Source organism: Teleopsis dalmanni, chromosome 1 (genome assembly GCF_002237135.1).
Source record: "Teleopsis dalmanni isolate 2A chromosome 1, ASM223713v2, whole genome shotgun sequence".
NCBI lineage: Eukaryota > Metazoa > Arthropoda > Insecta > Diptera > Diopsidae > Teleopsis > Teleopsis dalmanni.
The window spans coordinates 229263514-229288886 of NC_051846.1; the positions used below are offsets into that span (position 1 = coordinate 229263514).

At 29.1% G+C, this 25373-nt stretch overlaps 3 protein-coding genes across 3 annotated transcripts; all 3 read right to left on the reverse strand.

Moving 5' to 3' along the window:
• Positions 1-16059: 16059 nt before the first annotated feature.
• LOC119667617 (histidine-rich glycoprotein-like) lies at positions 16060-16784 on the reverse strand. The gene is made up of 3 exons (XM_038076920.1): positions 16617-16784; positions 16337-16490; positions 16060-16271 (listed from the first exon to the last, which is right to left on the reverse strand). Exons 1-3 carry the CDS (start codon positions 16782-16784, stop codon positions 16060-16062), a joined length of 534 nt encoding a protein of 177 aa, XP_037932848.1.
• Positions 16785-20369: 3585 nt separating this feature from the next.
• LOC119667618 (cold and drought-regulated protein CORA-like) lies at positions 20370-21062 on the reverse strand. The gene is made up of 2 exons (XM_038076922.1): positions 20651-21062; positions 20370-20578 (listed from the first exon to the last, which is right to left on the reverse strand). The coding sequence occupies exons 1-2, from the start codon at positions 21060-21062 to the stop codon at positions 20370-20372; spliced, it is 621 nt and encodes a 206-aa protein (XP_037932850.1).
• A 1818-nt stretch (positions 21063-22880) lies between these two features.
• On the reverse strand, positions 22881-23585 carry LOC119667619 (cold and drought-regulated protein CORA-like). Its single transcript, XM_038076923.1, has 2 exons — positions 23162-23585; positions 22881-23089 (listed from the first exon to the last, which is right to left on the reverse strand). Exons 1-2 carry the CDS (start codon positions 23583-23585, stop codon positions 22881-22883), a joined length of 633 nt encoding a protein of 210 aa, XP_037932851.1.
• Positions 23586-25373: the final 1788 nt, after the last annotated feature.

Consider the following 25373-nt stretch of genomic DNA (forward strand, 5'->3'; position numbering starts at 1 on the left):
TTGAAAAAATATGTCACATTTTCGTTATCTTAACTTTATCTTTTCCTTAAAATTTATCTTACACATAGTTGCATTTAAAATATCCCTTAATTTCAGCCTTCGTTTCAACGAAATTAAGGCCATTTTCCTTAATTTCGTTCTAACCTTAAAGCTGAATTTTGTATGGAAAAATAAATTTTATTATCGCTACAACGAAGATGAAATTAAGATTTTTGCGAAATTAAAGTGTGTCTGAACGTAGTATTAGACGCTGACAAGAGTCAATACAAAAATAAAATAATACACAAACAAATAATATATATATTATAATATTTGTGTAAAACAATTTTCAATATATTCAGTGGGTAAATAAAAAGGTTTACAATTTTTAAATGTTTCAGCTATAATTCATATCAACTTAAATAATTATCTGTATCAATGCATCACATTCCAGAAATTATCAATTAATACACATATATTTAATGTTTACAAAACTCAAGGTTTAGAGAAAATTATATCTAAGTAAATTATGCATTTTTCTAATGACAATTTCAAACAAAATTATAAAGAATAACCATACTCTATTATATTTGGACTCTCATTTATAAGTAAATAATCCTGTTTTACTTTTATCTGCAAACAGCAAAATACAGAATTGCAAATGTTCAACAAGAAAACACATATTCAAAAACATTAGACAAGGTAACTAACCATATGGATATAAATATTAACAAGTCAAGTACACATGACTTATGAAAAAAATTTCTTAAGTCCTAAAGTAGAAGGCGTGCATAAGTGAGCGTGTTCCATAATAGCAGCATTAATACTTATAAAATTAGACTGCATTACAAATTATTCATAAAGGATTAACCTGTCGAGATTTAAGAAAAATATCCCTGTACACTCTTGTATCTTTTCCTTTTTCTTGCCGATGTTGTTCTTGTTGCTTATATTTCCATTGTGCGCACTACTCATGTGTGGGTATAAAATGTATAGGATGGAAAATTCTTCAAACAATGTTTCATTACTTGAGTTTTTAACAGCATTAAGGACACAACAACAAATGTTACAGAAACAACAAAATAAACGACACAATTAAAGCCATGAAACTTTTTACTTATTTTTATGAGATAATATAGCAGCATTCTGCATAATTATCCAAGCCAAACAAAAACCAACTTCATAAATAATACCGCATTCACTTACATATGCACAGACACAGTTACAGTTACAGATACAAAAAGAGTTGAATGCGGAAAATAGCAGATACATTGTTTTACTCACATGCATAGACACGTGTGAAGGTTCGCCTCACAGGAATTACTTTAATTTGACTTTGTACACGAAATGTCACTTTGTGTTGACACATTTGACGCAAATGTTTTAATAACAACAACAGAATATTTGCTAAATGACTTTGTAAATATTTTAGAAAATGTTAAGCTAATCCTTTCTTTCGTTAAAGATGAAAATATTTTAAGTTCTAAAAAGTAAGTTCAGTTTTATTGTTTACTGTTCTTTTTGTTATCGCCTTTTGTTAGAGTAAAATTAATAAAATCTGATTAAAATGTCTTAATTAGCAAACATTTCACATTAATATATTTAAAAATAAATAAATAAATGCTTACAGTCACATTACGTATGATGTAAACTTAAATTAAATATTTCAAATTAAATTTGAAAACGAAATTTCATGAATAGAAACCAGGAGTCACGGGATTTAATATTGTGTACATATACCTTCTGCTCAAAAAGTGATTGTTAACCACTCCTTAAGTAATGGACCTTTTTCAAACATTTTTTATGTTGGGTATATTGGTACACCCTTTCTTGACATATGGTACAAATTTGAGCGCCATCTGTCAGTTAGTTTGTTTACAGCAGCTGATAATGTGAGACTACCTCAAGTGCATTTACAATAGAAAATTCTTGTTGTACACGATTTTTTGACCAAACACGGGACCACTATCATCGCTCAAGCGCCATATTCGCCAGATCTGGATCCGTGCCACTTTTTCCTGTTCGCGAAACTCAAAGCGTTCCTGTTGCCCCTTCGTGGTAAACGGTTTGAGTCGATTGAATCGGTAAAAGAGAATTTGGTGAAGGAACTAAAAGCCATACCTGCACGGGCCTATGAAAAGTGTATGGAAGATTGGGTTAAGCTTTGGCATATGTGTATCGCTTCAGACGGAGATAAAATAGATTTGAAATAAAATTTATATTTCTGTGTTTTATTTACAAAATCCGGATACTTTTTGAGCAGAAGATATGCATATTGCTTATAACGTATGTGCATGCTCTTCAGACAAGTTTTAGGGCAGTAATGATGAAGCTTTTTATAAGCGCGTGCCAAATATTAATAAATTTCGTACTTTTGACTTACTCAGGTTTGGGAATCTAATAAATTTTTTTTTTTTAAACAAAAGTAAAGATTGTTATACGTATCATATGTACTGTATATACTCAATTCAGCTACAACAAAAGCGCTAAGGACTCATTTGAAAAAATGTTAAAGAATTATTTACTTATGACTTCAAAAAAACTCAACTATTAGATTTTTAATATCAACATAATTTTAATCCTTTTAAAATCGAACAGCGATATTGATCACATTTTTTCAATAGTTCTTATGTAATGATGAAACAATTGTTTAGTTTTTGTGTCGCTTAATTTTCAGTAGTACTTTCAATCATTTCGTTCGTAATAAATTTGACCGGGTTTCGAATCGTTCTCTCAAAGAATTCGCTTATTTTTGTTCCAAACAGTTTGTCAGATAAACATTTTTAAGTTAAACAAAATTTGCTTTGTTAACCAGGTTTAGAATTTTTATGAACTTTTTTTTAATGAAAATTATGATTATCGTTTTTACAGTTTTTTCACGTATACTAATATAAGTATACTAATATGATAATACCCTAAAAATAACTATATATTTAAAAAAAATTGCTCCAATAACTTGAGTTGATATCAAGATATAAACTAATTTTTTAAAATAAAATAAGAATACAAGAATTATTAAAATAAGAACAAGTGAGTTAAGAAAACAACTTCATTAGTAAAACAAATAGCAAAGACCAAACTTAGAACAGACCTAGATATTTTGAGAATAATAGATAAAGAAAGAAAATTATAACAATATATTAACTTTGGACAGCCCAAATATACCAAATAACATCGATCAAACCATGAACAAAAGAAAGGACAATGACAATATCAGCAACAGCTACCTTTTACTATACCATGGAAATAATCTCTATCGTATAATCTTCATTATATATTTTTCATATATTGCATATTGCTTGTTTTTTTCATTTATAACCAAATTTATTTCAGTAAAAATGCCCCGAATAATATTTCGCTCTGACAAAAAAATCAAATTAATGTCCAAATAAAAACGTAGGATAATAACTACATAAAAGAAAAAAAATTAAAAATTAAAAAATCAACTTAACAATTTTTTAAACTTAATTAGTTTTGCCAAAAAAGCTATGCTTTTCTTATTATCACAAAGAACCTGATTGTTTTTTTTAAATTTAGAGGGATACAAATAACAAAGAAAAGACAAGCACAAACATTTTAGTTAATTTATTGAAATTTGGCTGATCATATTAACAATATACTATGTTCAGACCGCCAAATTTCCTTAAGTTCCTAAAAATTAAATTGCATTAATTTCGAAAATGGTTATGTTGCACCAAATTAAGGAAATCATATGTTTTTTGTTTACATTTCAAATGTTAAAAATTGCATGGGCAATTTTAAAAGTTGATTATTATAACTATAAAGGATGGCATTCAGTAGTTTTATTAGCTTTAGTGGTTTTCAGGTATATGAATTATTATTTTTCATTATATTTTAAATTAATAACAGTTACAGTTCTTACTCTACATTCAAATTTAAAATTTTTCACTACTTTCATTATATTTCCCGGTTTTATTAAAATAACCGTTATTAGTATTTTTTTTCTCAACGTTTTATTTTGCTTAAAATTTATCTTATACGTAGTTGCATTTGAAATATCCCTTAATTTGCGCCTTCGTTTCAACGAAATTAAGGCCATTTTCCTTAATTTCGTTCTAACCTCAACACTGAATTTTGTATGGAAAAAACAACTTGATTTCGGTGAAACGAAGATGAAATTAAGATGTTTGCGAAATTAAAGTGTGTCTGAACACAGCCATTAAATACTTTAAATAACAAACCTTAAAAATAGAAATAATACTAATAAAAGTAAACTCGTAACTCTAAACTAATTCACTTCAGTTTCGAATACAGCTAGTTACAAGTTTCATTTTATCTTAGTTTATTATCATAAACAGACAAAGTGGTAACACACTGTAGTAAAAGATAGATAAGATAATTAAAGGTAGCAGCGTCCAGCACTTATATTAGGATAAACTATAAAAGTGCTTGCTACCAGCATTAAAAATTGAATTTTATTTTTATAAGCATTTTCAGAATTAAAATTGAATACAATTTGAAAATGTTTATACAGAAATGCAGGAATAAAATCATATCATACTTAAATATTTTTTAATAATAAAGTGGATTTTTTTTCGAAAAGTAATGAACTATAACAACAAAAATTGTTTTTTATATTATTCTAATTAATTGAATTTTTGCCTGACCATAGCTGTTTCGAGTGTTGCCAAATATCCAGCATCACTGGTCTTGAAAATAATTCTTGTATTTAATTAATCGTAAATAACTTTTTGAGACTGCAAGTACCAGGAATCGAATTCTTGCCCTGTCAAATTTGAAGCTCAGAGTTAGCACACCTTGACCAACTGACCCAAAGCCGTATTTGACTTTTTTGTTCTCACATTTTTCTGGAGTTTTGTTACATTGCTGTGAAAGTTTTATTAACAAATTCACTTGCTGTATTTATATTAGAGCGAAATCATAAACCAGCTGTAGAATAATTGAATTATTTAATTTTATTTATATTTTTAATTGTTAAACTTCAATACTATTCTGTTTGTAGAGGCTTATATATTTATATAAGTTTATATATATAATATATAAGGTTTATATATTCTTTCTTATGTATAGAACCTAATCTAGGAACGTAATACTGAGAAAGTTATGCTACTTTTACTCCACGAGTTATTTTTATATATTGATTTCATTTTCCTGTTCTTTGCAAAATAAAGCTCTTAATTTAAGGATTGCTTTAGTTAAATAGTTGCTTTAATAACAATAATTGAACTGTACTTTTGCATATATTAACGAAGACCCTAAAACGTTTTTATATGAACATTAAAAAGTCCTTACATATGATTTTGTAAAAAATCCTTAACATGGTTAAGAGGGCAGAAGTAATGCGCTAAAATACACATTAAAAGCAAATGAACGAGACATTATCATAAATTAGGTTAATTACACAAAATAACCACATATTTTGTTTGTGTAACGACACACAAACGACAATAAAATAAACATAATATTCAGTATTTAATGTGTGCGTATGTGGCACTTGCATGCTTGTATGCATGAGCCTCCGAATAAAAGGCTATAAACATATTTTTTATATTTGTATGCGTTCTCTACTTGTTTGGATGGCATATACTCTTGTATTTGTTGTTGAGATGTTGTGACTATTCGTACACGAAATTTGTTGCTGCCATAACAAACACTTGGAGTTGGACAAGCTGAATGAATTTGGGTGCACATTGGCCGGATTAAATTGTTAGGAGCCTACGTGAGTCATATTTAACTCATGTTTTAGTAGGCGTGTGCGTGAGTGTGTAACTGCAGTCGTACTTCACCATGTGGCGCTTGAGCTTTTTTGTGTATTTGTGTAACAAGTTAATAATGTAATGTCAGCTAACAGCCAAAATTCAAGCAAAAAATAAATACAAAATAAAATAAAAAATAGATGACCTATAATGTGCCTTTTAGCCAAAAATTATGTCAACATAGATGACATGCTTTATGTTTGATCAAATTTGTGTAATAGACTTCACTCAGAAAAACAAAATTCTGTGCAAAAATATTTTTAATATACATATTAATAAAATTTAAACACAAAAATTGGATGTTTAAATGAGTATTTAACTTTCTCGTTAATTAGAATTTTATGAAAATAAAGAATCTTCATATTAATATACAGACACATACATGATAGAGATGGAGAACTATCGATAGTCGGCACCATCGATAGTAAGCGATAGTTTTTTCTCAAACCATCGATTACTATCGATAGTTTTCGATAAACATAAATTTCATTTCTTTTTTCATCAATGTTTCTATTTTAGTTACTAAATATTTTTGTTTAAAAATAGCATCATATTGATGGTTTTTACTTTCAGTCGAGTTTGGCGTTCTGAAACAATTTGTCCAGCTTTACTGACAAGCTGGACTTGCGTTCGGAGTTGACTGAAGTAGCGGGTACACAGAAATATTTCATTATTACTATTTAATAGTAATTTAATGTGGAAATATTTAACTCCGTGATATTTTTAGAATTAGAATTAAAAACTAAAAACTACAGATACCAAAAGTCCACTTTTTTTCTGAAGCGTTGCAATGACAAACTATCGTCGACTATCGATAGTCTAGCATTGCCATCGATGGCGGATCGATAATGGTAAACCATCGTATTCTAGCTAATATGTTATGATGATATTATAGTATTAACCCACTTCAAACTATATGAAATGCTAAATATAAAAACTTATTAATTTAAGAAAAGAAAACCCTTCCACTTTACTCACATATGCAGTTAGTGCTGAACTTAGCTTAAATATGTTCGTACACTATAATAAACAACGTCAAAACGACAGTTAACAGCACTTAAAACGCAAAAAGAAATAAAAAACAAAACAATATACAACGCTAAAAAAAACATTTCTGGAGTAAACATCTGTATTAACATTTAAAATGTTAAAAATCATAAATGATTATAAAATTTCAGAATCTTTTTATTTATGGTGAACATATAATAAATCTTATATGTACAGTCAAACAAATGTATATACATGCAATATATTCCTTTCCAATATATGAAAGACTACTCAGTAGAACTATCCAATCTTGTTGGGGTCCTAAACACTTACAAGAAGCAAAACGACAAGCAATTACACTATACATGACAAAATTATGAATATCATACAAACATCATTTACTCAGATTGAATCCATTTTTAGATATTTTCACATAATCATTTAAGAAATTGTAATGCAGGTAGGTAGGTAGGTTGGAGTGGCGGCCTTGTTTACCAAGAAAGCCCACTTGAGCACAAATAATGGCCCGTTGTGGTACCACAAGGAAAAAGCGATGTTCGTATATAGATCAGGTGATCAGTATACGACCAAAGCCCAAAAGAGAGGCAACGACTCCCCCATTAGGTGAAGGAGAACCAACCCGACAGTTCTATGAATCTAGCTAGATCCCTCACATTGTAGGATGACAGCTCAGTCAGATCGGTCAGAAAAGGGGCCCCCAAGATTTTTGATCTTCTTCTGGCTAAAGATGGGCACTGACACATGAGATGGAACACAGTTTCCTCCTCGTCCTCAGAGCCACAACCGTGACAGAGGTCATTATAAGGAAGACCTAGTCTCATAGCATGCCTCCCTATTAAACAATGACCGGTCAGCACCGATACCGTAGTACTGAGCAGATCTCTCTTTAGTTGGAGCAGCTGACTCGTACGCTTTTTATCCAAGTTAGACCAAATCGACCTAAAAATGTGACAACTGGGCTCACTTGCCCATTGTTGCTGAGCAATGTTTAGATATTTTTGTTTAATTGCCAGTTTAGCTGTTGCAAGTGGAACGACTGGGGAGAAGAGCCCCAGTCTTGGCCAGCTCATCCGCCCTACAGTTACCCGCTATGTCCCTATAATGCAATTAATTTATTTTTTAATGTTTGATGTCTGATAATCCACTTTAAAATCAAAAATTCATAAAAACTGAATAGATAAAAGACTTGAAAAAACGTACTGAATTATACTTCATACATAACCTTTTTTTTAATAATAATGAAGTTATTCAATTTTTACGTTTCATAATAAAAAACTGGACTTACCAACCTGTAAATGTTCAGACTGCTCTTTATCTGATTGTTAATAAATATTATTTTCCTTATACTTTTGAATTTATTAACATAAAATTTACTGCACATAATTGTCTTTCACGCATTTTTGCACAAACGGTTTGTATATATTTTAAGTCCTTTCATAATTTAACTAGAAGATATAAATCATAAAAATTTTATACTTTTCTGTCAGTATTTATGACTATTACAATATTTCACTTTTTTCATTTCTTTCTTATTATTATTTGCTCTAAAATTTTTAGTAGCGAAAAATTCGGTTCAAAATATTTATCGACTGTAAAAATAAATGCGAAATCGATTCAAACATGCCATTCATAATTATACGAAATGAGGGTTCTTTCTCTTTAATAGGGAAAGACAAATTGAGGGCAAATACCCTAAAATATTCTCGTATAACAACACACATTTCTAGTATTTCAAATTGAGAAGTAAGGTCAAGACATGTAAATCTGCACAACCGGAACCATTACCGAAAACTACACGAACGAAATCCAAAATAACTCTTATAAGTTGAAATCATAACTGAAAGTCCCAATCAAATCAGTGCTCACAACAGAAAGTGCGTATGGAAAACATTTTCCGCCTGAGCAGTTTAAATATCATCCCATGTAAGTATATTATAGTATTTGGCATAGAAGCTTACATGAATCCTAAAAAAAATTTTGTTATGCTCTTTCGATTGGCAAATATTACGCTAAGCTGCTCGCATTATTACATTTTGTAAATGGTACTTCAAATATATATAAATGTATGCTTAAACGAAGTTTAGCTTAAAAAATATTTCGTTAAATAAAGCTGATTGCTTGTCAATAACGTTTGAAGTGGGATTTTCATAAAAGGAAACCAGTCGAAAAATGTCTACAACTAAAATACTCAGTTGACAAAGGACATTTAAGGACATTAAGAGGTTGTTTAAAAATATGCAAGTGAAGTGAAGTGTTTCACATTGTTACCTATGTCCTGTATGCATTATATATACATATAAATAAATTGCTTTCCAGTTTTGATAAAAAATTGTGCACACTATCCCATTTCAACTTTTTAATAAGGTCTTGTCCATAATTTTTTTTTTTCATTTGAACTTAAAGTTCTCCCTATGACTATATTTTGATATTAGATTAATTATATTATAATTACATTTTAACTAAATAATAACATATAACTCTTGTTATAATAATATCTTATTATATTATATTAGAGTATTGATTTTTATGATGATTTTATTCCGGCAGATATTTTAAAGAAAAAGTGGAAGAGTTCTCAACGCATACTATATCATTATTGCATTAATAACAAAAACAACTTTCTTAAAGATTTAAATTTATTAAACTATTTAATTTATTTATTAATTTATTTTGACCTAATTGTACCCACTATTGAAAATGGGTATAGCTCTGTGCTATACATAAAAATCAGAAAAACATTTATCAGATACACATTACAAAATAAATAATAATAATAAAATTAATTATTAATAACACTGTATAATATGATGTAGTTAGTGACTATTATATTACTCTACTATAAATAAAAATACAAGTAATCCTAATGTTCATATAGTAGTAGATGAATAATTTAATTGAGTTTCTTGAATTGTTGCTAATCAACCGAAATTTAAATTTAATTTCATATTGGCACAGTAAAAATTACTGCAGCTGATGTAAAATAAACCCCAATATTGATTTCTGCTGTAAATAATTGATAAAGACCAATAGCTAATAAAGCATAACTTATTCGTATTGATTCGAATATTTTATTCTTTCCTGTTTGTCATTATTCCAAAAAAATAATGGTCTGAAATATATTTATATACTTAAATATGCTGAAATAGTTTTTATACACTTACAGCGTTTATGATACTCCTGAATCGATCTAACTTAGTAATCAATATAATAACAAATTATAATAAGTTAGTAGCCTCACTTTTCTAAATTAGATTAGATCGAACACAACAAACTAATACAGACTCAATACTTGAGTACATATTTTATTAATTTAATGTAAAATTTTCTGATTGTAATCTTTTATGTTAATATACCATATTATTTAATATTAATATTTTGGTACTTTAATTCTAATACTTGATTTCCCAATAAAATGTACGAAAGTCCATTTAAATTTATGCATTTATAATATTAACCAATATATGCTAAAGTGATTTTTAGAAATAGAAATATTTGTTATAATTCAATGGTTTTACAAGGCGATCATTAAAGAAGCGCTACAGTATTAGTATTGTTTTTTCGTTTGATGAACGGTCCTAAACAAATCATCCTACCGTGCAGTAGAGCGCAGGACTCAACTTTATATGAATGGTATGTTAAGCACTACACCATCTATTTTGCTTGACTTCATGCTTCTTTTAATATAATTAATATTCAAAATTCTGAATAAAATTTCAGTTATATCCTTAAACGATTACGATTATACGAATACGATTATACTTACACTACCAAAATTAAAGTGCATAACTTAATTCGATTTATATATAAAATAGGTAGCTTGTTGCTTTGAATTTCCTCTAAACGGGTATCCTTCAAACAATAGTTGAATTCTTCCAGTAAAGCACAATTAAACGCAAGATAAAAATGCTCAATGATATGCAAACATCTGTACACGAATTAGCATCTCTTAAATATGAAACAATTTGGTTATCTTATTAAGATACCACATAGAGATATCAGTGTGTGCAAAAAACCATTGACAATATTCTTTTCAAGAACTCTCGTATTTTGGATACTTTAGATTTATACAGCAAAGCAATTACCAACAGGCCTTAGTCGATCTCTACGGTAATGTTAATAATTTAACATAAACTGAGTACAATTATGTTGCATCGAAAATTTAAGTTTTTTACGAAATTTCTTTAATTATTACATGATTAGAATAAGTGTTAATAAATGCTAAATAATGTATAGGATTATTAAAATATTTCATAATTTTTAATCTCAGCATTTTTACTATTTTAAATTTTTCTAATAGCTTTTCTATTACGTTTCGTACGAATTTTTCATCACATTTTTTTTAACTATAATAATCTTACAAATGCAAAGCGTTTTATAAAGTTTTTGCTATATTTTTATCTATACAAGAATTATGCACTTTAAAAGTACGTACAACGTAGCTTAAGTGAATACATTATGAATTGGGCTTAATTGAATTATTTAGAGCATTAAATGCAGAGTAAAGTGCATTATAAGTGTACTTCAAGCATCTTTTGAGTAAAGCAGCAAAGTTTGGAGAACGCAACCTAAACGTTGTTATCATTTAAGAAATTATGGCGTACATAAAAGTGGACTTCAGGGTGTATATTCGCTTTGCAAACGCATTGTTCGGGAGAAATTTTTGCTTTTCAGAGGCCGGTTGTCGTCGTCTGTCATAATCTTTACTTTTACGTAGCGACCGGAAAAGTTTTTCCGCTTCTTCAGCCACTGGTTTTGGTGCCTTAATTCATATAACTTTTGTAGTTGGCAGCAAAGTTAGAAGGGGCAAAGCGAAATACGAAAATATGCATTTAATTCGCATAAATTACATCGAACAAGGTTGAACTTTTCGTTCAAAATGAAAAAGTATCGCAAAAGAAACGAAAACGTAAAATAAATATTTATGAACAAAAGTTGACCTCCTCCTTTGAAAACATAATGCGTAACTCAAAAGTACAGCACAGGACAGGAAATAGTAAAGATGGCCACCAGACTCAGGAGTTAAAAAATGGAAGCGACAATAGGGAAAGGGCAGAAAGGAAATTATGAGAAAATTTAATAAGCTGCAACCAATGAATCCAATTAAAATTAATTTAGGGTTCCCATTTCATTATATAGTGAAAAAAATTTATATAAAATACAAAACAATAGGTTTCCTTATAGCCCGCTGATTCTTGATCAATTTTTTTTAATAACAATGGGAATTGTATACATTTAAGTAGCTGATTATGTTTTATAGGAAATAGGAATTATAGGAAGTTATAGGAAAAGCTAGCTGTATTATTTTTAAATGCACCTATCATTTTTGAACAAACTGATTTATCAATTTCTTGCTCTTATCACAAATACATAAAATAATAAAGCTCCGGTCTACAACTTAATAACTGTGAATATATCGCATGAGTTAACTGAATTTGATTATATACGGCGAAATATATGACGAAAACAAACTAATTTCCGCTACAGTGAAAAGTATTAGTAATAATTGTTATATCAAAACCTAGTAAATAATTGGAAGAAAGACCGTTATATTGATTTATGACTCATCTACAATAAGTAAGCGAAGTGATTGAAACCATGATCCTTAACAAACTATAATCAACAATTATTAATAATGGATTACAACTGAACCATCAATTTGACTTTAGAGACGGTACCTTTGAAAAATTTGCACAGTTTATTGTACCGTTTATACTGCATTGCAATATAGACTTCACATGTACATTTCTCGATATCACATAAGCTTTTAAAATATTTTGGTGTTATTATTATTATTTATTACTGATTCATGGAAATTCGTACAGCACTTACAAAAATTCAAAAATTTTACTTAATATCTAAATTGACAATAACATATTTGTTGTGTGTCAGATTGGCATACAAAAAGTGGTGCATATTATTAACATTATTATTTATATAAATTCTTAAATAATTAATCTTCTGTAACTGTAACTGGTATAATAAACTGCTTAATAAACTCAAACAAATCTGACCGGCTTATATTATAAAATTTCAGATTCATATGTAAACAACGACCATTTTATAGAAAATATCAAACCAGTACAGTATACACACTATAGTTAATATCTACGCAACTTAACTTATCTGCCCACCTCTTCAGAAACATCTATAGTAACATTCACCCAGCTGCCGCATCCAGTCAATTACTAAAAAGTTTTAATGATTTTCGCACATGTCTGAAACAGTAAAAACTTCAAACCAACTCCTGGTGGTCCATTCAACTATCACACACTCTTTCTAGAGATGAGTGTCGCAGTGTATTTATAAATAACTAACAACTGTCTTTCACAACAAGGAAGGATTTGGAATTCAAGTTATCACATTTATACTGTTTGGTTGATCTCAACTCGTTGAAAATAAACTATTGATCTATAATGCAACAAAAAACTAATATGTACAATTGAAACCCCCATTAAAGTCTAAAGTAGACATACATTTTTACGCAAAACATAATTTTCATAACAACACAAAAATTTATATTTTTTAATTAAACCTTTCCTTAACGTAAAACCTATCTTAATTAACAGTTAATCTTAAAAATTTTAAACTTACTTATCCAACACTAAAAACTAATTTCTTGTAAATTTATTAAAGTTTTAACACAATAACCAAGGAATATATTTAAGATTCCTTCTTTAAACCAAAAGCATGTAAAATTTTAATTCATTAAAAATTCTCTTTATATCCTTTAAAAGTTTGTCTATGTCAACCTCAAATAATCACAGTAATGCATAAATTTTCAGGCAAGAGTTTTTAATGTTTATCTTCCGGCAACCAACAATTCGATTTTAAAAGATGCGTGCGGGCTCTACTACACATAATTGCCAAGAATATTTATACAAATTGCGGTTCATAGCAAAACGACCGCAGAGCTTGTGGAATTGTAGCAAAATTTACGCTTTTGTTTATCTTAAGTGCCGGAATGCAAATAAAAATTTTACCCGGTTGAAGCCAAAATCGTAGCAAGAGAATGGAAAAGATTATCTGTAGCTCGGACTGAAAAACTGATTTGTCAATAATCGTTGCGGTATATGTTTGCTATCTTATTCAATAGTGATTTATGCAAGTACCAAACTGTACGACTTAATTCTGGCTATTGACAATGGCTGTTAAGAACGAATTCGCGAATCCTTAAAGTAGATAAATTATGGCTTAATTGATAAATTGGCCATATTGAAAAAGTCCCATCGATTGAATGATGGTTTGTAAGGCGAAATATACTGATTCATTGACATATATAATCTATGAATTTAAAATGTGGTATTAAAATATTTTAACAGCTAAAGGATTTTAACTTTTATGCAATTATGTATAACCATGACACGCATAAAATTATTTTGCAATATGAAATCATACCTGTCAGTACTTTATATATGGATTTCGAAAAATATAACAAATTATATTGTAAAATTATTTTTGGAAAAGTAATGCTTTCACACATAAAATGTTGTATAGTTAATAAAAACGGAAAATGGATCTAACACAATCATATACAAACCAGCATATATTAGAATTGATAACTCAGACCAATTAACGTCAATATGAAATATGAGTTACAATTAAGTAATGGTTTGATATCCTTTAATACCGCTACCGATTAGAACTTATACGTTTAAAACAACCACTAATATTATAGAACTGGAATAGGAAAACAGAAGTAATAATATTATTCTTCAATATGAGAAATTTAGAACACATTTTGTTATATTTGCTGAAAATTATTTTAAAAGATAAAACTGTAAATTTCTAATGAACGCACCTTATTTACCAGACATTGCTATACTAGATCAAACATTTTTTCGGGCCCATAAACAATACACTAAACGAGCAAGTGATTTACAGTTTTAAGGAAGTCGGAAAATTAATATTAGCACTAGATTAAAAGGCATCTATAGTCGATGTATTTTTTCCATGCGAATTTTTAAAATAGTAAGACTTTTTTACTTGTATATGAGTAACAGCTCATAAAAAAGAACGAATAGTAGATCTCAACCCCAAAATTTAATCAGGTTAAGTTCAAGCTGAACATTAAAAGATGACGCTATTATTAAAATGTGTGAATTCTTTTTTATAATGGTCACATAATCTAAATTTGAAATCTACAGAATTTCAGAACTGATCCATGCTTATTCAAATAGGAAAAAAATAGGTATGTCACCGTAAATGGCACCCGTGAAAAAGCCGTGTTAAATGATTTTTTACCATATGTGAGTGTAGAACATTACTTTTAATTACAACGAGACAACATAATACAACATACATGTTATGGTATTATTGATAACAAGGAGTTATTAAGAATGTTCGATGACTGTATTTTCTACAAAAGTAGTATTGTGACTAGATCTCATAGACCAATTAATTCACCTGTTTCTGTTAAAGTTTTGAAAATCATTTATCATTTGTTATTGTCTTTGTGGGCAAATTTATAATGATTCCGGCATTGGAAACATTCATTAAGTATCAGAATAATTAGATGGCCTTGAATACTCGAAAAGTTTTGGAAATTTAGTGCTCCAAATGTTGTGTCTAAGATGTTTATGATGAAAAAAAAACAAATCTTAAAGGCAATTTACTTAGAATCTGGCAATCTTATACGTGTACAACCTATTTTTGATAGAATTCTTAATTAACATTATAGCAATATATATTTAAAATTTTAAAGAGTTCCTATAAATTTTCTTAATATACAAATTAATTTTTTTTTACGAATTTTTACCATTGTATAGAGTCAGTTATTATTCAAATTCTTTGTACATATTTATAAATAACATGCTCGATGCTTAAAAAGACGTTCAAACTTTTTCTATATAAAATGTTTGGCATACATTTCGACACATATTAAAGCAATGCAAAGCTCAGAGATATGAAGCTTTTATAACAAAAAGCTTTTTTATAGTAGAATTAAGTTTAATTAATACGCTTATAATAAAGTTTAAATACAAATTGAGTAAAACTTTAACAGCAGCATTGACAATGAAAGCATGCAGCCTGGTGTAGTAATGATTATAGATTTGTTGTAAGAAAACCCCAATAAGAAAAGAAACGTGGCTTCGTAAATACATGGTGATCATTTACAATAGCATTGATTATTTTATAAATAACGCAATTTTAGCTTAAATTAGCAAATAAATATACAAACAAATTATTGGACCAAAGACATTTATTCGTTGCTTATAAAAATATGTAATAGTAGTAACAGGTGCAGTTGCTATGAAACAAAAAGATTTGAAACATAACTTTGCATTTTTAATACCAGTCGATCACAAGCTTTAATGTAAACTTCTGAAGAATATAATTAATGCTTGTCATGATGTTGCTTCACATTAATGTAACTGCTGCCATGACCACCATGTCCATGACCGTGTTCTTGACCATCATCGTGACCACCCTCGTGACCTGCGTGCGCATGGCCAATTTTATGAACCTTAGCATTAAATCCTTTATGGTCATCAGCGGTGTACTCCACAATTCTAGTTGTACCATCAGCTTCTTTTAATGAGTAACTACCTGTCAAAACAGTATAAAATAGCAAATCTTAAAACTCTATTAATATATTTATTGAATAAAATTACCTTTAACATGACCGCCATCACGATGCTCCCATTGACTCTTTTTATCTCCATGATGTTTATCTTCAACACCATAATTAAATTCATATTTAGGATAATGATGAGCTTCATGTCCATCATCATGACCACCATCATGTCCACTATCATGACCACCATCGTGGCCACCATCGTGACCACCATCATGCCCACCATAGTCACCACCATCATGACCACCATCATAACCTCCATCAAAACCTCCTTCATATCCGACATGTCCACTTTCGTGCCCACCATCATATGATATCACAACATAACTGCTATGATCATCATGACCATAGCTGTGATGATGTTCTGGTTCCTCATGCTTAGTTACAACACTATAACTGGAACCTTCACCACCATGTTCATGATTTCCTCCCGAAACTAAGCTAAGTAGTGCAAAAATTAATCCGCAAACACTAATTAGCTTCATTTTAACTTCAAAATACTTTAAAATTCACTTTTTAAAATTTTAAAGGTATAAACCTCTCAATGTTAAGTTTGTTGTTGAACTGATTGTTAACCTAATGTAACAAACTATTTATACCTTAAAAAATGTGTTTTCCCACTGCACTAGAGCAATTCGAATAAAATAAAAAAGTGCAGAATTTGGTAACTTTTGTTAGCATGACGCATTGTGTTGTGAAGTAAACATGGCTTAACCTTTCTCTAAATTCAATGCATTCGAAAATTGGTGGTGGCAATGACCTTCTGTATATTGCATATTTTAACTTTGTACAAAGTATAATATCATAAAAATTATATTTATAAAAAATATTAACTAAGATTAGATACATATTTTTATTTAGACTAATTATTTTCAGTCACTTATTTTATTATTATTGCACTTTTTTCAAATATTTTATTTCTTAAAAATATTAATTTTAAGTTAGTGATACTCGGTCATGCTAGAAGATTGAATCGCCCTTTCAATCATACCTGTCGCAGCTGTGGGGAAGACGATGAAAGTGCCTCTAATCTACTCTGAGTGCCCAACTCATACACGGCGGCGAATCAACACTTTAAGAGCTCCTTCCATCAGGATCTTAATGAATTATAAGACCTCCCATTAAATAGCATTTTAAGCTTTACCAAAAATTCCAGGTTTTCTCTATGGACTGTAACACAATGGTCAAATAGGCCTAAGTGAATCCCCTACCGATCGCCGGTAATGACTAACCTAACTTAATGATACGAGTATTCTAATTATATTTTCTTGCTATATAAATGATAATATACAAATGGAATTAGAAATTTACCATTCAGATACTTTACTTGAGAATTGAAGCAAGACTAATCGAATATCTCTGTATACTTGTTCATCAAAGTCAATTTTCGGCTTCAAGATAATCGAATAACATATTGTAACATACAAAGACCTATGAGAAAAACTACACTAGAAACTGATAAGAACCATAAGAATCATAAAAACCACTTCGTAGAAAGATGTAAAACCTTATTCTAATATTAAATCTACGCGATTACGATACAAAATATACACTCAGAGTCATAAATCTCAAATTGTTGAAAAAATACTTTAGTGTTATTTTCATAACATTCAATATACAATGTTTTCACGAAGTTTCTTTGCACATGTTCACTTTACAGCCGAGATAACGGTGCTTTTAGTGTCAAGGATAGCAAAACAGACGATCAAAAGTCTACAAGCACTAAGTAACTAGTTGGGTAACCGTAATACTTTAGAACTTGTACTAGACGGTTTTTCATCGAAGCTGCAAGTTAACTGGTCTCCTGAGTTATTATTTCGCCCCATTCATTTAGGATTATGTCTATCAAATGCTGTTTTGTTAAAATTGAATGTTTATGAGGTTTTCTTTGCAAAAATGCCGTTATATAGCAACCAAAGACGCATACTTTCTGCTGACTGTTTAGAATCATTATCCTGTTGAAAATAAAATCCATCCGTTTGTCCCAATTTGTCAGCACTGAATCGTATATTACGCTTCAAAATGTTAAGATAAATATTTCTATCCATTGTTGTTTCCACAAACTCAAGATTACCCGTATTTTGAGTTTATTGTATGCATCACCTCACTTACGCTAACCTAATTTACATCCATGTAAGTCAAAGCATAGAACTTAGATTCATGGGAGAAAATCACTTTGTTCCACAACTCCTCCGGCATATCTTATTTATTTGCAAAAGCAATGCGCTTCTTTCGATTAATTAAAGATATGTAAGGCTTCCTTCGTGCTACTCTACTATGAAAACAGAACCGTCTCAAAATTCTGCGTGCGGTAACCACAGAAATATTTTTTGCAAAGCTTTCCTGTATATTTCGTACAATTTTCAATGCCGTCAAACGTGGACTTGTAGTTACCGCATTTAATATTGAGTGGCTTTCACAACGTAATAATTCCGGTAGTTTTCAAATTTTTGATCACGGTATGAATTGAACAGAGCGGTCTTCCAACCAAACGTTCAATTTCCTGATTCGACTTCCTTTTCTCCCAAAATTTTATGATGATTTTCCTTTTACCGATGCTAACATCTTTCCGATTAGATAACATTGACGGTTTGCAGTAAGTATTTTAAGCACAATACAATTTTTCCAGTTTTATGATTAATTACCACAAATACAGTAAGACGCAATCCACATTATTACCAATTAACATTTAACTCGCCTTAGAACTGCAAAAATTCTAAGTGCTTGTAGACTATAGATCGCTTGATCGCTATCCAGCGTTATCTTGGCTGTTTTTTGAACAAATGCAAAGAAACTTTCCAAAAACATTCTGCATTGAATGTTATAAAACATTCATTTGTGTATCTAATTCAATTACCGCAGAATAACACCTAACGCAATATTACTACATAAACGAATATGATCATTGTTTGTAAGAGATAAAAATTTTAACCCATTAATGGTGGGCTATAATTGCTACTAGGATAATGACAGCCACGAAAGTTAAGAATCACCACCCTATACAGAAATGTTGCAGTTTAGGTCTATCATACAAGTAGAGTTATATATTATTTGTAATATAAAATTATATATAATAATTTTCAAATATTATTTTCAAAGAATTCCAGAACTATATTGACAATATTTAGTTTACCGTAAGATGCGATCATTTTCTCTTAGAATATAAAAATGCTTGATATCTTTTCATACTCCAAACTATATTTGTAGCATATGTTGCATTAACATATTTTAATAATAAATGGAGTATATTTGTTTCAGATATAAAATATGAAGTAGAGATTGTATATAATATGTGCACAAAAAATAATTTGTCAAAAGTGTTTAATGGAATACTTTTGAGAATTTTATGTTCTCTATATTTTATACTAATTTGATTCCATAATCTTAACAAGAGAGTTCTCTACTTATGCTAACATATGAACTGTTATGTGAAGTAATTATATAAAGGAATCGTACAATGCTGATGCTTATATTGCTTCACAAAAATATTATTGCATAAATAATTTATTGACTGATCTTCAAATTTAATACAACAAAGACGATTTCAAAACAAACAGACTCAAAATGTAAATGCAAACAAGCTATTTTCTTAAAATTTCTACAAAATATTTATAATTTATTTTCTAAAAACATATAATGTTTAAAATATTTGAGCGTGTTTCAAATACTTCCTAATACGGAGACGTTAAATAAGATAAATAATCTAAATTAATATATTGGTAACTTCTTCATAGTTTATTCTCGTTAAATTAGTGAAGTTTTGTTTTAATTTGGAACGAATTTACAACAAATCTATAATTACATTGACTAATAAATTGACTAATACTTTAAAAAAATAAAGAACCAAATAGCTATTTTTCACCCTTCTCTTAAAAGTTTTGTAATTATTGGGTACTTAGTAAATGATATACAGATGTAATCCATTTATTCGAAAGCAATTTCCATTTCAAAGTAAAACATTTTTATTCCTATATGAATACTCGTATTTATTATTTACATATTAAACAACTATTTTAACAGTTTGCACTGATATATATTCTATAGTTTTTCAATATGAAATTCTTTCGCATTTAATGATGTTGTTTAACATTAACGTAACTGCTTCCATGACCACCATGTCCATGACCATGACCATGTCCGTGACCATGATCGTGACCTCCATCATGACCACCGTGGGCATGTCCGATTTTATGGACCTTAGCATTGAATCCACTGTGTTTATCAGCAGTGTATTCTACAACACGAGTAGTGCCATCAGCTTCCTTAAGTGAGTAACTACCTATAAAAACAATGTAAATAATCATATTATGTGAATATGTTAATAAAATTATATACAAATGTACTTCATTACCTTTCACATGGCCACCATCACGATGTTCCCATTGACTTTTTTTATCTCCATGATGTTTATCTTCAACACCATAACTGAACTCATATTTAGGATAATGGTGAGCTTCGTGACCGCCATGGTGTCCTCCATCGTGACCGCCATCATGACCACCATGTCCAAAATCATATCCACCATGTCCGCCGTCATGTCCTCCACCATGCGAAGTTATAACATAACTGCTATGTTCATGATGGCCATCATGACCACCATGACCGCCATGACCACCGTCTCCATGTGAATCGTCGTGCTTTGTTACAACGCTATAACTAACAGAACCACCATGACCACCATCACCACCACCACCATGATGATGTCCTGCTGAAGCCAATCCAACAAGTACAAAAGCTAATCCACCAATGCTTAGTAGTTTCATTATAAAATTTTTTGATTTTAAAACTATACTCAAATATTATACAATGGATAAGATTACTCTGCTGTTGGAAACTAATTGTTGAACTGATAAATAAATTGAATTATTTAAGTATTTATACTAAATTTTGCCCTTTAAACTGATTGCTAAAAGGTCAATATACGAGTATAGAAATTCGGAAATTGTTGTAATACATTTGACTCATTCTTTAAAATAAGATAATCGGTAAAATTCGTTTTGGATTTGCAATTCAACCCGCTCTCATATAAACCGTTAACAACAACGGCCTTGTTTTTATCTATAAAAACGTTCAGTTTAACAAGTGCAATGAAGATTGTAACACATAGTCGAATTTCTAACATTTTGTACAGTACTATAAACGAATAAAATCACTTCATAATAAAAACCATAATGGAACATATCAAAAATATGCTAGTGTATTATCAAGTACATAGATCACTTCCTTTTAATTTAAATTTTATTTCCATATGATTTTCTTCTATTTTTCTTTTTATATAACATATAAAAGTATTTTTCATTTCACTTGACAGTCACTACAATAATTTTTACTTCTAATTATACTGATAAAATACGAGTAGGACAAATTTCCCACCAATTGTTTGCAATATTATGTTAGAAATAATATTATTATTTTCTCTTATATGGTAGGAGCTTGACTAAAAATCATTATTATATTATTATTGACTACATGTTTGTTATACTGGATTGATTTTCAATATTTTTAAAGAGATTTTCATTAACATTTTTTTTGGAATCGTTTTTTCATTAGCAAACATATTTTTCTCCAGAAATAACATTAGAACATTATTATCAAAATATTTCAAACAGTTTGGTCATTGCGTTAATGACAGTCTCTTATATAGAAATGCTGCAGTTTAGGTCTATTATACAAGTAGAATAGTAGAATATAAAAATGCTTGATATCTTTTCATACTCCAAACTATATTTGTAAAATTTTTCAAATATTTTATTTTATATAAAATATGAAGTAGAGATTGTATATAATATGTGCACAAAAAATAATTTGTCAAAAGTGTTTAATGGAATATTTTTGAGAATTTTATGTTCTCTATATTTTATACTAATTTGATTCCATAATCTTAACAAGAGAGTTCTCTACTTATGCTAACATATGAACTGTTATGTGAAGTAATTATATAAAGGAATCGTACAATGCTGATGCTTATATTGCTTCACAAAAATATTATTGCATAAATAATTTATTGACTGATCTTCAAATTTAATACAACAAAGACGATTTCAAAACAAACAGACTCAAAATGTAAATGCAAACAAGCTATTTTCTTAAAATTTCTACAAAATATTTATAATTTATTTTCTAAAAACATATAATGTACGGAGACGTTAAATAAGATAAATAATCTATATTAATATATTGGTAACTTCTTCATAGTTTATTCTCTTTAAATTGGTGAAGTTTTGTTTCAGTTTGGAACGAATAATAAATTAATTAATGACTAATAAATTGACTAATACTTTAAAAAAACAAAGAACCAAATAGCTATTTTTCACCCTTCTCTTAAAAGTTTTGTAATTATTGGGTACTTAGTAAATGATATACAGATGTAATCCACTTATTCGAAAGCAATTTCCATTTCAATATTGTTATCAAAAATTTAACAAATTAAACACTATATCTTATATCGTAAACATTTTCAAAATAAAACATTTTTATTCCTATATGAATACTCGTATTTATTATTTACATATTAAACAACTATTTTAACAGTTTGCACTGATATATATTCTATAGTTTTTCAATATGAAATTCTTTTGCATTTAATGATGTTGTTTAACATTAACGTAACTGCTTCCATGACCACCATGTCCATGACCATGACCATGTCCGTGACCATGATCGTGACCTTCATCATGACCACCGTGGGCATGTCCGATTTTATGGACCTTAGCATTGAATCCACTGTGTTTATCAGCAGTGTATTCTACAACACGAGTAGTGCCATCAGCTTCCTTAAGTGAGTAACTACCTATAAAAACAATGTAAATAATTATATTATGTGAATATATTAATAAAATTATATACAAATGTACTTCATTACCTTTCACATGATCACCATCACGATGTTCCCATTGACTTTTTTTATCTCCATGATGTTTATCTTCAACACCATAACTGAACTCATATTTAGGATAATGGTGAGCTTCGTGACCGCCATGATGTCCTCCATCGTGACCGCCATCATGACCACCATGTCCACCATCATATCCACCATGTCCGCCGTCATGTCCTCCACCATGCGAAGTTATAACATAACTGCTATGTTCATGATGGCCATCATGACCACCATGACCGCCATGACCACCGTGACCACCGTGTCCATGTGAATCGTCGTGCTTTGTTACAACACTATAACTAACAGAACCACCATGACCACCACCATCACCACCACCACCATGATGATGTCCTGCTGAAGCCAATCCAACAAGTACAAAAGCTAATCCACCAATGCTTAGTAGTTTCATTATAAAATTTTTTGATTTTAAGACTATACTCAAATATTATACAATGGATAAGATAACTCTGCTGTTGGAAACTAATTGTTGAACTGATAAATAAATTGAATTATTTAAGTATTTATACTAAATTTTGCCCTTTAAACTGATTGCTAAAAGGTCAATATACGAGTATAGAAATTCGGAAATTGCTGTAATACATTTGACTCATTCTTTAAAATAAGATAATCGGTAAAATTCGTTTTGGATTTGCAATTCAACCCGCTCTCATATAAACCGTTAACAACAACGGCCTTGTTTTTATCTATAAAAACGTTCAGTTTAACAAGTGCAATGAAGATTGTAACACATAGTCGAATTTCTAACATTTTGTACAGTACTATAAACGAATAAAATCACTTTATATTAAAAACCTTAATGGAACATATCAAAAATATGCTAGTGTATTATCAAGTACATAGATCACTTCCTTTTAATTTAAATTTTATTTCCATATGATTTTCTTCTATTTTTCTTTTTATATAACATATAATAGTATTTTTCATTTCACTTGACAGTCACTACAATAATTTTTACTTCTAATTATACTGATAAAATACGAGTAGGACAAATTTTCCACCAATTGTTTGCAATATTATGTTAGAAATAATATTATTATTTTCTCTTATATGGTAGGAGCTTGACTAAAAATCATTATTATATTATTATTGACTACATGTTTGTTATACTAGATTGATTTTCAATATTTTTAAAGAGATTTTCATTAACATTTTTTTTGGAATCGTTTTTTCATTAGCAAACATATTTTTCTCCAGAAATAACATTAGAATATTATTATCAAAATATTTCAAACAGTTTGGTCCTTGCGTTAATGACAGTCTCTTATATAGAAATGCTGCAGTTTAGGTCTATTATACAAGTAGAATAGTAGAATATAAAAATGCTTGATATCTTTTCATACTCCAAACTATATTTGTAAAATTTTTCAAATATTTCATTTTATATAAAATATGAAGTAGAGATTGTATATAATATGTGCACAAAAAATAATTTGTCAAAAGTGTTTAATGGAATACTTTTGAGAATTTTATGTTCTCTATATTTTATACTAATTTGATTCCATAATCTTAACAAGAGAGTTCTCTACTTATGCTAACATATGAACTGTTATGTGAAGAAATTATATAAAGGAATCGTACAATGCTGATGCTTATATTGCTTCACAAAAATATTATTGCATAAATAATTTATTGACTGATCTTCAAATTTAATACAACAAAGACGATTTCAAAACAAACAGACTCAAAATGTAAATGCAAACAAGCTATTTTCTTAAAATTTCTACAAAATATTTATAATTTATTTTCTAAAAACATATAATGTTTAAAATATTTGAGCGTGTTTCAAATACTTCCTAATACGGAGACGTTAAATAAGATAAATAATCTAAATTAATATATTGGTAACTTCTTCATAGTTTATTCTCGTTAAATTAGTGAAGTTTTGTTTCAGTTTGGAACGAATTTACAACAAATCTATAATTATATTGACTAATAAATTGACTAATACTTTAAAAAAACAAAGAACCAAATAGCTATTTTTCACCCTTCTCTTAAAAGTTTTGTAATTATTGGGTACTTAGTAAATGATATACAGATGTAATCCATTTATTCGAAAGCAATTTCCATTTCAAAGTAAAACATTTTTATTCCTATATGAATACTCGTATTTATTATTTACATATTAAACAACTATTTTAACAGTTTGCACTGATATATATTCTATAGTTTTTCAATA

What these genes read in the sequence shown, in the direction of transcription:
- LOC119667619 (XM_038076923.1), bottom strand. Translation starts at nt 23,585, where the DNA reads ATGAAACTACTAAGCATTGGTGGATTAGCTTTTGTACTTGTTGGATTG. An exon ending in TGATGGTGATCATGTGAAAG is followed by an intron (nt 23,090 to 23,161) that starts GTAATGAAGTAC and finishes TTGTTTTTATAG; the next exon opens with GTAGTTACTCACTTAAGGAA.
- LOC119667617 (XM_038076920.1), bottom strand. Translation starts at nt 16,784, where the DNA reads ATGAAGCTAATTAGTGTTTGCGGATTAATTTTTGCACTACTTAGCTTA. An exon ending in ATCATAGCAGTTATGTTGTG is followed by an intron (nt 16,491 to 16,616) that starts ATATCATATGAT and finishes GATGGTGGCCAC; the next exon opens with GATGGTGGTCATGATAGTGG. An exon ending in TGATGGCGGTCATGTTAAAG is followed by an intron (nt 16,272 to 16,336) that starts GTAATTTTATTC and finishes CTGTTTTGACAG; the next exon opens with GTAGTTACTCATTAAAAGAA.
- LOC119667618 (XM_038076922.1), bottom strand. Translation starts at nt 21,062, where the DNA reads ATGAAACTACTAAGCATTGGTGGATTAGCTTTTGTACTTGTTGGATTG. An exon ending in TGATGGTGGCCATGTGAAAG is followed by an intron (nt 20,579 to 20,650) that starts GTAATGAAGTAC and finishes TTGTTTTTATAG; the next exon opens with GTAGTTACTCACTTAAGGAA.